This window comes from Dasypus novemcinctus, chromosome 6 (genome assembly GCF_030445035.2).
Source record: "Dasypus novemcinctus isolate mDasNov1 chromosome 6, mDasNov1.1.hap2, whole genome shotgun sequence".
NCBI lineage: Eukaryota > Metazoa > Chordata > Mammalia > Cingulata > Dasypodidae > Dasypus > Dasypus novemcinctus.
The window spans coordinates 109688577-109702077 of NC_080678.1; the positions used below are offsets into that span (position 1 = coordinate 109688577).

At 53.8% G+C, this 13501-nt stretch overlaps 1 protein-coding gene across 1 annotated transcript in view; it reads right to left on the minus strand.

Annotated features, from left to right (window-relative positions):
- Nucleotides 1-12149: 12149 nt before the first annotated feature.
- The window catches only part of LOC131278929 (transmembrane protein 132B-like), a 94509-nt gene continuing 93157 nt past the window's right edge, over nt 12150-13501 (minus strand). Inside the window, exons 2-3 of the mRNA XM_071215570.1 lie at nt 13047-13336; nt 12150-12265 (exon numbers count right to left, since the gene is read on the minus strand). Of these exons, the coding sequence (XP_071071671.1) occupies nt 12150-12265; nt 13047-13336 (406 nt within the window). The remainder of the gene's footprint in view (nt 12266-13046; nt 13337-13501) is intronic.

Below are 13501 nucleotides of genomic sequence, written 5' to 3' on the forward strand. Positions count from 1 at the left end.
GCAAAAAATGTGCAGCCTGCCCAGGAGTGGCGCCGCACACATGGAGAGCTGACACAGCAAGATGACACAACAGATTCCTGGTGCCGCTGACAAGAATACAAGTGGACACAGAAGAACACACAGCAAATGGACACAGAGAGCAGACAACTGGCGGGGAGGGAAAGGGAGAGAAATAAATCTTAAAAAAAAAAAAAGAATCACTAGGAAAAAGTTATAGAGCAAAGGCAGGCAGCTGCACTGGCCTCTAAGCTTAGGGAGTGGACCCTGGGCAGGGGCAGACAAGGAGGGCACCCTCCCCCAAGGCTGAGCTCCAGCCTCCCACAGAGGTGGGCTGCAGTCAGGGGTGAGCTGAGCTCCAGCTTCCCACAGAGGGGGCTGCAGTCAGGGGTGGGCTGAGCTCCGGCCTCCTGCAGAGGTGGGCTGCAGCCACAGGGTGGCAACCAGTGTGACCAGTATGTGGGAGTTGAGCCAGAGATGGCCTGCAGCTGGCGAGCAAGGAGCCGCTTGCCAGGGGCCAGGGAAGGTCACTGGCGGTGAGCTCGCGGCCTCCCGCAGGCCGCTGGCAGCCGTGCCACAGGAAGGAGGAGCAAGCACAGGGAATCTGGAAGAGCCCCTCCCCTGCTCCGCCTCGCGTGTCCCTGCGGCACCCTCTCCTGGAAAAGACCCATGTTGCCCCAGCTGGCAGGGCACAGCTCCAACGTCACCAGCAGGGCAGAGAGGGCAGTGCTGCAGCTGACGGCCACCAGCACAGCGTTTCTTCAGTATTCCTGAAGGTCCAGAAAATCTGTACTCAGAATGTCCCTTCACTCCTCTTCAATTCTACTTATGCTGCTAATTTTCTGTCCCTATTCTGGGTGTTCTAAATCTCTGATCAATGCGTAACACATTTGAGATTGTTTGCTAAATGGTTACAATTGTTCACTTAGCAGAGTCTGAATTTTAAAGTTGTAAATGAAAACAGAGAAGCTAAGTAATGTGCTTAACACAGCAAACTAGAGATGAACTAAAAATTAATATTGGTTTCCCAAACCAGTGCTTAAACCTTCCATCCTGTTTCCCAAGATTCCTTTAGATTAAGGTAGCAGAGGGATCAAGTGTATCTGGAAGATTCTAAAAGGCTTGGTGCTGCACTCCCTTGGAACAGGGAGAGCTGAAATGCACTTTGAGGAGAGGACCCTGTGTGTTTTCCCAACTTGACTCCTCCATGGAGCACGTACAAGTACAATTGCCTCCTACACACAAAGTGGTGGATAAGCTACATCACAAAGAGCCCTTGGCTCACACAGCAGATCTGAAAGGCTCCTTTCTCAGTCCTCAGGGTGCGGGTAGGTGCAAGGAGCCAGGGAGGTGGAGGCACTGAGGACCATTTGCCTCCAACCGTGACGGAGATTAACCGGATAAATACCTGCAGCCCTCTCCTTCCCAGTGCCTGCTGTCCCAGTGAGCATAGTTTATCTCCAGAATAATAAACAGTAGATCTCAACAGCCAAAGTCTGTCTTAGGAAGTGGCATTTTTGAAACTTTCCTGGAGCGAACCATTTCCTGTGGCCTGAAGTCAACTTTAAAGGGATCTCTCATAACAGTAAATATACCCGACCATCGAGGCTTTATTTCTAATTCATGATGCCATCCGGAACCCCTGATGGCTTTATCACAGGGCACCAAAAGAAGCCAGCTCAGTGACACCCCATCTAAAGGTGCATTTGCACTGCCACTTCTCAGTAATTCTGCTGCCTCCTTCCTGGCTAAGCCACTGTCCTGTCTTGCCTGGACCTTGCAGTCACCTCCAAACTCACAGCCCTCCAGGCTACTCCTGCACAGCAGCCAGGAAGCCTGACCCCTGCCTGCCTGTCCACGCTGCAGGCTGCCCACCCCTCTGGCCACGTCCTGCTCCATGTTGCCCTGGGCTCATTAAGCCCCCACCCACCATGCTAGGCCCCCACCCATCAGGTTATGCCCCCACCTACCATGCCACATCCCCACCCATCAGGCTATGCTGCTACCCACCAGGCAATCCCCCCACCCACTTTACTACACCCCCACCCACTACGCTACACCCCCGCCCACCAGGCTATGCCCCCACCCTCTTTACTAGGCCCCCACCCACTATACTAGGCCCCCACCCACTATACTAGGCTCCCCCCACCATGCTATGCCCCCACCTGCTATGCTACGCCCCCGCCCACTAAACTACACCCCTACCCCACTATGCTTCTATGAGCACCCCAAGCCGTTCCTCTCACTGGGTTTTTTGTAAGAGTTTCACAGGTTACAAAAGTTTTCTGTCACATATTCCTCTTTGTTTTGGTTTTTTAATTGACCCTTTAAAAATGTAAAAAACACTCTTAGCTTGTGGGTTGTACAAAAACAAAACAAAACAGGCCTTGGGCCCACAGACTAGGTTTGCCAACCTCCACCCTCGACAACCTATGAGTGATATGTAGCAGCAGCAAGAGATCAGTCTTTGTTCTTTTAGTCCCTGAGATGCAACAGCAGGCCAATTAATAACCCTGCAGTGGCCTCTAAGTGAACGAGTGGAAGGAAGAGCCCCGCGTCACTCACTTTAAATCAAAAGCTAGAAACTATTAAGCTCAGTGGGGAAGGCATGTTGAAAGCTGAGCCAGACCAAAAGTTAGGCCTCCTGGGTCGGTCAGCCCATTGTGGGTGCAAAGAAAGGTTCTTGAGGGAAGTGAAAAGTGCTACTCCAGTGAGCACATGAATGGTAAGAAAGCAAAACAGCAGTTTTGCTTACATGGAGAAAGTTTTAGTGGTCTGGAGGGAAGACCGAACTGGCCACAACAATCTTAAGTCAAAGCCTAATCCAGAGCAAGGCCCCAACTCTCTTCAATCCTGTGAAGGCTGAGGGAGGTGACCAAGCTGCAGAAGAAAAGTTGGAAGCCAGCAGAGGTGGGCTCATGAGGCTTACAGAAAGACATCATCACCCTAACATAAAAGTGCAAGGGGAAGCAGCAAGAGCAGTGTAGACGCTGGAGCAAGTTACCCAGAAGATCTAGCTAAGATCACGGATGAAGGTGGCTACACTAAACAACACATTTTCAGCATAGATGAAACAGCCTTACGTTGGACAAAGATGCCACCTGGGGCTTTCCTGGCTAGAGAGGAGAAGGCAATGCCTGGCTTCAGAGCTTCCAAGGACAGGCTGACTCTCTTGTTAAGGACAAGTGCAGTTGGCGGAATGAAGCCAAGGCTCCACTCACCATTCTAAAACTCCTAGGGCGCTGGGGAACGGTGCTCAATCTGCTCTGCCTGTGCTCTATGGATGGAACAACAAAGCCTGGATGGCAGCACAGCTGTTGTTATCTTCCAGAAGTAAAATACTGCTAATATCAGCTGTGGTGACACTGGTGCTAAATGTGCCGTGGAGTCCACTGGGGTCTTCACGACCCTGAGAAAGCTGAGCTCACTTGAAGGGGGCGCCAAGAGAGTCATCTCTGTCCCGCTGGCTGATGTCCCCATGTCTGTGATGGGCGTGAATCCTGGAAGTCTGTCAACTCCCTGAAAGTTGTCATCCATGCCTTCTGCATGCCCCCACCCTGGCCAAGGTCATCTGTGATAACTTTGGCATCGTGGAGGGACTCATAATCTCTGTCCACGGCATCACTGCCTCCCAGAAGATTGTGGATGGCCCCTCCAGGAAACTGTGGCATGATGGTGTGGGGCCACCCAGAACATCATCCCTGCATCTACCAGTGCTGCCAAGGTGGTGGGCAAGGTCATCCGATAGCTGAATGGGAAGCTCACTGGCATGACCGTCAGCATTTCCATTTCCAGTGGCCAAATATGATGACATCAAGAAGGTGGTGAAGCAGGCATCAGATGGCCCCCAAAGGGCATCCTGGAAGATACTGAGGACCAGGTTGTCTCCTGTGACTTTAACAGTGACAGCCATCCTTCCCTTTTTTATGCTGGGGCTGGCATTGCCCTCAAAGACCACTTTATCAAGTGCACCTCCTGGTTGGTACAGCAACAGGGTGGTGGACCTTATGGTCTACATAGCCTCCAGGAAGTAAGAGCCCCCTGGACCCCTGTCCCAGCAATGGCGTGAGAGGGAGAGAGAGCTGTCAGCTGCTGGGGACTCCTAGCCCCAACTGAGTCCCCCAGCTCGGAGTATCCCCCCCCCTCCACTGCTTCCATCCCAGACCTCTGGAAGAAGGGGAGAGACTCAGAGGGCCCCACCTCTTCCTTGTCATGTACCATCAATAAAGCACACTGTACCCAGCCAAAAACAAAAACAAACAAAAACCTGGCTACTGAATATTTGAATATTTGAAGCTCACTGTTAAGACCTATTGCTCAGAAAAAAAGGATTCCTTTCAAAATATTACTGTTCATGGACAATGTGCCTTGTCACCCAAGAGCTCTGATGGAGATGTGCAGTGACATTTAAGGGATAAAATGGAGCGCCTTCATCAACAAGGGAGAGGCAGTGAGCAAAGACAGCGGTCTTTTCGGGAACAATGGTGGGAGCTGATGATGCAAGGAGGATGCCTTTAGTACGGGACCTGGGTAAAGGGTTAATATTAAACCAGTGGAGGAGTTAGAGTCTGTATCTGAACATAAGTGTAATGAACCTTGACAACGTAAAAGAATCTATAAAACCATTAAGCACCAGGCGGGGGAGTGGCAAGCAGTCTAAGGGCACTCTTTAGTCATCTTCCCAAGAACGAGCCAGTTATGCCAACACTGTCCAGCAGGACTCTCTTCACTGACAGAATGTCCTCTGCTCACGTTGTCCATTACATGCCCTCTGGCCACAAGTGACTACTGAGCACCTGGATTTGGCTGGTGCAACTGAGGAACTGCATTCTTTATTGAATATTCATTCATATAAATTTAAAAGCCACGTGTGGCCAGTGCGTATCATATTGGACAGCACAGCTTTTATTCTAGAGTTAAATCGTGTTACCCAGAAGAGCAGAAGTAGAGGTGGTGGCAGTGACAATCATCTCATACTGTCTCCGCTCGATGTCTTTTTTCCCTTGATAGCAATATGGGAAAAACCAGTACCTCTTGTAATCAACTAATATTTTATGACGTTCAGAAATTTCACATTAGATTCTCTGTCTCCAGGTAAATATAACCAAAAGGGAGGGTTCAGCACTTCTTACAAAGAAACGGGCAGAGTATGATTTCATCTTTCCAAACATCATGTCTGTGTATCCGTCCCGCCGTATAGTGGGGAATGACGGCTCTCTGATAGCACTGATGGTATTTTGTGGTGCTTGGATGTGAGGTGACTTTTCAATGTTGCTTAAGTTTTATAATGAGTAGGTATTTTAGTAAAAACAATAAGTTCGCCCAGGGAAAAGCACGCAGGGTCCTCTGTGGAGGGGCAGGGGGCAGGTGCCCGGGGGCGCTGGGTGGGCTGCAGGAGGCGCCCCTCACTCACACTCAGGGGACCTGGCGTCCCTGGAGAGCAAAGGTCGCGGCCTGGCGCTGGCGGCCTCCGGGGGGGAGCGGGCAGGTGCAGGGGCGGAGGGGCCTGCGGGGGAGGGGCGGGCCGGGCGTCGGGCCACGAGCTGGTCTGCGGCGCCATCTAGTGGCCAAGCCGGGGGCGCCCGGGAGTCCCGATCCTGGAGGAGAGGCGTGGAGGCCTGGGGAGAAGCCACCTGGGCGGTTTCAGAAGCGGCTGGGCTGGGTTCTGGAAGAGGCGCTGCAAGAACGAGCACAGGAGCTCATCTGCCCTCCTCCCGGCGGGGCCGAGCCGCAGCGGGGGCGCCCGGGGCGGGGGCTGCGTCGCTCTTTACCAGCGACCTGTTAGCACTTAGTTTGCATTTCAACCCCATTCTTACATGTCTCCTTTTTTAAGCATGCTGGCATTCTGATAAAAAAAATCCTTAATATCTGTCATATATTTGTGTGACAAACACTGCATTTCCTCCTCCTAAGAAGCAATAAAGTTACTGCGGTGGGAACTGTTTTACCTTTTAAACACACCCGAGGTTTCCAAGGCAGCAAGGCCACACGGCTCAGGTAAAGGGCAAGCAGGCCTGGGCGGGGGCTGCCTCCCCCTCAGCATGCAGCAGCGCCCAGGCTGGGGGGCTGCGGGCGCCACTCTACAGGCCGCTTTGCTCCCTGGCTTTTCTCAACCGTCTCAGGCTGGGAGGGACAACTGGCCTCTTCATGATGCCACGCGGCGATAAGTAGTCTAGATCCCCGTCCACAGTCAAGGTGATCTTTTCTTATTTTTTCTTTTTCTGAAGATTTACTCCTATAAGGGGCGTAAAACAGGAGCAGAAAGCTCTTCACATAATCACCCTCGACTGAGTTCATCATCCTGGACTCATCACCCAACAAAGCAGGGCAATTCCAAGGAGCATGGCTTGAAGGGGCCCTGGAATGCTGGGTTTTGTGATAGATGTCAGAGATGCTAATGGGACAGACCAAGAGTTTAAGAATGTGTGGATTTGGCCCAATGGATAGGGCGTCCGCCTACCATATGGAGGGTCCATGGTTTGATCCCCAGGGTCTCCTGACGCATGTGATAAGCTGGCCCATGTGCAGTGCTGATGCACACAAGGAGTGCCATGTCATGTAGGGGTGTCCCCACATAGGGGAGCCCCATGTGCAAGGAGTGTGCCCCACAAGGAGAGCCACCCCACGGGAAAAAAGTGCAGTCTGCCCAGGAGTGGCGCCACACACATGGAGAGCTGACGCAGCAAGATGATGCAACAAAAAGAGACACAGATTCCCGGTGCTGCTGCGAAGGATAGAAGCAGTCACAGAAGAACACACAGCAAATGGACAGAGAGCAGACAACTGGGGGGGGGGTGGAGGGAGGGGAAGGGGAGAGAAATAAATAAAAAAATAAATCTAATAAATAAAAAAAAATGTGTCCTGCCCTGTTCCTGCTGCAGAAGCACCTGGAATTCTACTACTTTGTTCTACCCACTGACAACCACCCATTTGTTTCCTGAACTTGTTTCTCTGGGTCTATTTTCCCCTTTCCCCTTCAGAAATTATATGTCAACAAAGGTTTTCTAAAATAGACGCAGGTCACCTGAACCAAACATCTTAATGGGTTTTGTTGTGTTTTTTTCCTTCTTTTCCACTCAGCTGCCTCCAGTTCACTCTCCAGGAGCAATCCTTTTATATTGTATGTTTCTGACTGGGTGTTAGGAAATGGCTGTCTCCATTCTGGACCACTGTGGTGATGGGTTTCACTGCCCTGGGCACGGCAGGAGTGCGGGGGACGGGGCACACCTGTGGTCACTGCCCACAGCAGCATCCACAAAGCTCGTGGCTTGCATCTCCTCCAACCAAAATAGTGATTTCTGGTCACTTGTAAAGTGTACCCACGAGAGACACATCCTCCTTGACAGTTTGGAATTGCTCCCGTGGAGCTGAGAGCAGTTTGGGTCAACCAGGAGAGGCCATGTGTACGTAACCAAGGTGACAGCTCTTTCCGGTACACAGGAGAGAACACACAGGACTGAACTGTCTTGTGTATCTGGGACACCTACTGCTAACCAGCGGACAGAATGCCTGCTGTGCAGGGTCTTGAAAAGGTACCTATCCCAACAGTGACCCCTGATGGGCCCCTGAAGTGGGGGTCAACAAAGACAACCACCAGAGGCAGAGTTCTCTTCCCACCCTGGTAACCAGCGCCAAGTCAATGCTACTGAAAGGGACTCTGTAGTAGCCTGGTTAGGGATTGTCTGGAGTCACCGCCTGCTGGAGAAGTTGACAGCGGAGGGTCTGGGCACAATCCAGGATGCAAGGGGCCAGGCTGTGGTGTGGGACCCAGCCCTCTTTCCACACCCACGGCAGCACTGTTCATTGGCCACTGGCTTCCCGCCTCGTCGCCGTGTGCCAGGGTGCTGCCACTTGGACAAGATGTAATGGGGATTTCCACCCCAGGTCAGATGGATTCAGGGCAGGACAAAGAAATTGAAATATCCAAAGTGTTCACGCTCATCAGTAGGGAAATGGCCAGATAAACTGTAGCATATCCTACAGCAGAACACGATGAGCCCTTATGAAAAAACAGATGAGGTGGATCTATTATGGCGGGCATAAAAAAGTCTCCAGGACGTGTGGCTGATGGCAAAGAGTGGGCTCCGCATAGCGCCCTGTGCTTTAGAAACACCCACCCACAAAGCAGTGCCATGCGCTTTCTGCAGCCACGTGTGCTTGCATGAATACAGAGAGAAAGATAAAGTTTTGGAAGAACAATGAAAATGACCAACACTAGTGAAATGGGGACAGAGGACTGGAAGTGGGAGTTAGTCAATGGCACTTCAGCCTGACAGGAGGCTGTTTTAGGAGAACACGTCAAGCACTATTTACATTTTATTTTTAAAACTTTTAAACAAAACAAATACAAGGCAAAGGACAAGAAACAGACTCACTCACAGGCCTTCAAAGCTTTCTGAAATGCCCTCCTACAAAACAAGAGTTCCCAGAGCTGGGGCTGGCCCCCAGGGGCCCATGTGCCACAGCCTCTGGGGTAAAGGAGCCCTCCCCAGAGCTGGCTCAGGGACAGGGGGCTCTGGAGACAAAGGCTGCCTCTCTCGGAGCCCTACCGATATGCAAAGCCAACAGGAAGAGGACAAACAGCCACAGTGGGAGTGAGAAAAGACACTGGGGGCAGGAAGCAGGACCATCGCAAGATTTAAGTCCCCACTTGGCCTTTTGGGGTCAGCAGGCACGACGATCTCAGCAAAGAAAGGGCGTCCCTGGGACTCCAGGAGCTTCACTGTGGCTGGTAGGGTGAATCGCAGCCTCTGGCCGGCGGCCTGGGCACTTCAAACAAGTGGGTATTTTGCTGGTCCTGTGCCAGCAAATCAAACAAAAATGCACTGTTCAACGTGGTTGCTCCCTCTCTGCTCTGCAGACCATATATCCTCATTCTGGGCTGGGAAAACCTCTCTCTCTCTCCCTCCTCTTCCTACCATCAAAGGCACCTCTCCCTCCCCACTCCCTTCCCAAATGTGTAGAATGCCTGTGCTGAGGCTAATTTACAAACCCACACAAAAAGTATCATCTCCCCGGGGTACATTTCCCACTATCTGGGCTGAGGTTTGAATGAGATTCCAGAGACAGGAAGAGACTTCCAGGTAGAAGGCAAGGCCAAGCAAAGGCCCTGGGGTGGAAAAGAATGTGGCAGCAGAAAGTAAGAGGGAGAGTGGGGAGGGGAGGCCGGGGGGCAGGAGCGGGCAGTGGATGGCTGAGGAGGGCGACTCTTACCTGAGGGAAGTGAGCAGCCAGGGAGGGCTGGAGGCAGGAGCCGCATATCAGAGTGGCATGTGGTGGCATGTGGTGGGTAGTTGGGAGGTATGGAGGGTGTCTGTAGGGAGACTAAGAAGCTGTGACAGTCATCAAAGGTGGGCTTCGAGCAGGGGGCAGCCAGTGGGAGTGGAGAGAAGGGGGTGGGCCTGGGGGCTCTGCGTGCCGGTCCTAGCTCCACCTCTTCACACGCCACATCATAATGAAAAGATGTATCCCAGCGCTGCCTGCCCATGGCCACTTGGTCGGCATGGCCCCGGGCCCCAGCCAGTGCCTGACAATGCCCTGCTCAGGAAGTATTTGTTAAGAGGCCCGATCTTGAGTCCAAATTCAGCGTTCCTTCGCGTGTTTTCATACCTAAATCAGACGGTGCTACTTATCCAGCCCCTGTGGCTTCCCAGGATAAAACCCTGTGCATGTCCTAAGGAGGCCTGCAGGAGGCGCCCCTGCTGGAAGTCAGGGAGCCCAGGGTGCTGGGTGGGGAGGACACACACACACATCTACACAGACATACGCAGGTAAATATACATGCACACACACACACGTCTTTAATTCCATTTACCTCTAACTGAGCTTAGGCATTTAATTCCATGACAAATGTGGGCAGCAAATCAAAGTGGAATTGACAGTATCAAGCTCTCATCGCCAATGAAAATCACAGATTTTTCACACCACGCTCCACGTGTTGCAGGTATCTCAAAAGGGTTTTTGCGCTCAATGCTCCTTTGAAGTTCTAGCAGGCACACAAACACTGGCTGAAATAAAGAAACACTGGTGCCCAGGCCTTGTTGTATGGCCACAGAGGAGTGTGATTATCTTTTTGCTCTCACCCATGCTCCCAGTTGCCTAGAAACTCATGCAGTCTGTTCATTTTTCTATTCCAACCTTTTTGAAAGATAATGTGGTTTTTTATTTGCATGCGCAGAGCTGGGCTTTTTAGTTTTAAGAACTGGAGTTGAAAGGTGGGCTGGAGCCTGAAACGCCAAGCCACCCACAGAAATAAGCTCAAAGCTCCGTAATTAGACAGAAAACCTACCAGAAGTGAAAGGAAGAGAAGGGACACAATGGAGGAAAAAAGAAAACTTGTGTCAAAAGGACGGTGGGGTGGAGAGGTAGGGGGAGCACCACGTGCCCCCCAGCCTGGCGCTGCAGCCAGTGGTCCCTAAGCCAGAGGCCAGCCCTGCCCAGCGCGGTCAGCCCGGGGGGGCACTCACCTCACAGAAATGCCCTGGCCTCCGGCACCGCCGCGGCGAGCTCGGGAGGGAAGGTAGGGGAGGGAAGGCAGGGGAGGGCTGCACGGGGCGTTGGCGCCTGGGACGCGCCTCCCTGGAGGAAACGCAGGCAGGGAGTGGACGCCCTCCCTGGGAAGGGCCACCTCTGCCCTGCGCTCCTCTCCCTGCTGGCCTGCCCCGTGGGACCCAGGCCGCGCTTCATTCCCGAGGGCTTCACCTGCGTGCCCCCCACTTCCGTTGTCTCCACCACGTGGCCTGACCCCTGGTGACTCCAGCCAGCACCACGAGGGAAGCCCCCAGGACCCAGCCCTCAGGACGGCATGAGGCCAAAGAAGCTTTGCGGTTGGAGGCCTCCTCAGGCGCCGAGAACAAGCTTCCCTGAGCCCGAGGACCAGGGACGCAGCCCGCTCCCAGGCTCCGCAGAGCTTCACTGCGGGGGGCCAAGTGGAGCTTCTGGCCAAGGCCGCCCTCTGCCCTCAGCACTAAAGCAGCGGAGAGAAGGAGCAAGGACTGGGCCCGGCCGTGTCCCGTGGAACCTGGCTTACAGGAACGGCTGGTGGCCGGCCGGGCCTCGGCCTGGTCTAGCTCGGGCCCAGGCCCCGCTCCTCTGAGAACTGGCCCGCTCATGGGGGCGGGCAGGCTCTCCCGCTGAACCCCACCCCCGGCAACATCAGCGCCAGACCCGCCGTGGCCCGAGCGCTGCCGGTGAAGTGCAGAGCGAACTTGTGTGAATTTTGAGTAAGAGATCAACCTAGAGAACTGACAGAGCGCTCCCAAGGGGAAAGCAAGCTGGACAAACCGGGGCTGCCCCCAAACCAAAATGGAGGTCAGTGCGGATGGGCGACCTCCATCAGTCCAGGCTTCAGGAGCCAGACGGCCCCCCCTGGAGCTTGGATAAAGGCATAAGACGCAGCCAGCCAGCACACATGGGCAGTGCCCCCATGCCAGGCATGTTCCTGGGCTGGGCTCACAGGTGTGGATGAGGCCCACCAGGTGCTGCCCTCGCTGAGCTCACCTGGTGACAGGATGATGGTGGGCCCTTCATCTCAAATAGGGACAAGGCCTTCAGAGAACATAAAAGACGGGAAGGAGATGGGTAGTGGCGGGCGAGGAGGGTGATCGAGGGCCGATTTCAGCCCAGGGGACAGGGGAGGCGCCTCTAACATTTGAGCTGAGTCCTGCAGGAAGAGGAGGAGCCAGGCTGGGAGATGGGGGGAAACTGTTTCAGGCGAAGAAAAGAGAGAGAAGAGCCAAGTAGCAAGACCTGGGGAACACAGAACTGACCGTAGGACGCAGGGTTTTCACTTGCCAGGATGTTGACTGTGGTGCTGCCTCAAGAGATGGGTGATGAAAGCACCCACAGATGTCCCCGGGACGTCCAGGTGTCCAGAAAGGAAGGCCAAACCAGAGCAGAACACGCCTGGCACGTTCTCAGCACCCTGGGCGGCAAAGGGGATCACGAGCCTGCCAGACCCAGGGGCTGTCATCCTCCTGACCCCCAGCGCCTTCCTTTTCAGGCTCGGGGGCTCATCCACGACTCTTCTCAGACGTGGCCCCTCACCCTGGTCAGGCATGGAGCTCCAGCCAAAACTGGGGGAAGAAATCCTGGCCTTTAGGCCAGTGAAACACAAACACAGGGCGACTGGGGGGCTCCCAGAGCCCCTCCCATCAGCGGGTCAGCCCCCAGCAAGGCTCTGGCTCTCCACCTGCATTTAGGGTCTGCCAACCCCCAAGAGCCCTGGGGATGCTCAGGCAGTGCGGCTGGGGCGGCTTGCACCCCGATGCTGACGGGGGGGGTTTGGAGGGGTCAGACTAGACCGCAGTGGCGTCTGATGCTACGGCAGACAGCCTCAGAGGGGCTCTCAGGAGTGGAGGACGCACGGCAAGGGGAGGAAGAAAGCCGCGGAGACCAGGTCTGTGCGCAAGTCCGGTTTATTGCGGAAGGGGACACAGCTTTATAGGGTTAGGGACTGCGTGGAGGGATTTGATAGGTGCGGGCGGGTACTGCTTCCTGATAGGTGATTGTAAGCGGTTGCTAAGCAGAGGGCTGGCTGAGAGGTTTGGAATAGGGGAGGGGAAAGGGGGAGTGAGAGCTGGCCGGATGTTGGGCTAGGCGGGAGATAAAAAGGGGGAGGGCAGCGCCGGCCAGCCGTTAGCAGCAAAGGCCTAGTCAGGCGTGGTCACCTTATCTAGACCCAGTGGGCAGAGGCGGTATCACTTCTTGCCGCACCGTTTGCTACTGTGGCAAGCCAGGCGCCCTTACTCCCACAAGGCAGGTGACTGGCAAGCGGCTGGCTCCCTGGCTGACAGCTCTGTCACCGCCACCTAACCCTGCTGCTTTTCAATGAAACCACCTTCACTCAGTGCAGCTCTCAGCCCTGGTGAACATGCAGAGTAAGGCAATCACACACAAGGGCTCCCCGAGACACGGCTCAGCAACGCCCACAAACGACAAGCGGTTTCCACAGTAGACCCCCAGTCATTTCCAAGGAGCCATTATGGACAGCAAGTAAAGAAAATGAAGTTTAGACAGGGAAAAAAGCCTAAACAATGTGCATCTGGGGCTTGGGAAATAATGGATTATCAAATGTTTCATGTTTCTCTGAATACTGAAAGTGGGTGGAGATCGTTTCCTCGTGACACTTTTTCCTAAGGCCCAATTTCCTACCGTTGCGAGAGGGACAATGCCCACGAAGGTTGTCTGGCTGACAAAGATCTCAGAGACGACCAGCTCGCTCATGGAGGCCTCCCCTGGGTACTCCGCCTGCCAGGTGATCTGCTGCGCCCCAGCCAGGCCACTGCTGTTGTCAATTCCAAAGTCCACTTGCAAGATCTCGTAGAGGGAGCCATTTGCTCTGGAAAACAAACACACGTTAAAGTGCAATTTAAAACCCAAGACTTAGCAGAATGGCAAGAATGTAATGCACTGTCACATTCCCCTTTGTCACCAGAAGAATTATGTCCAAGTCCAACAAGCACATGGTGATGCCAACAGGGCTATTTCCAGGCTGCCCATCAAC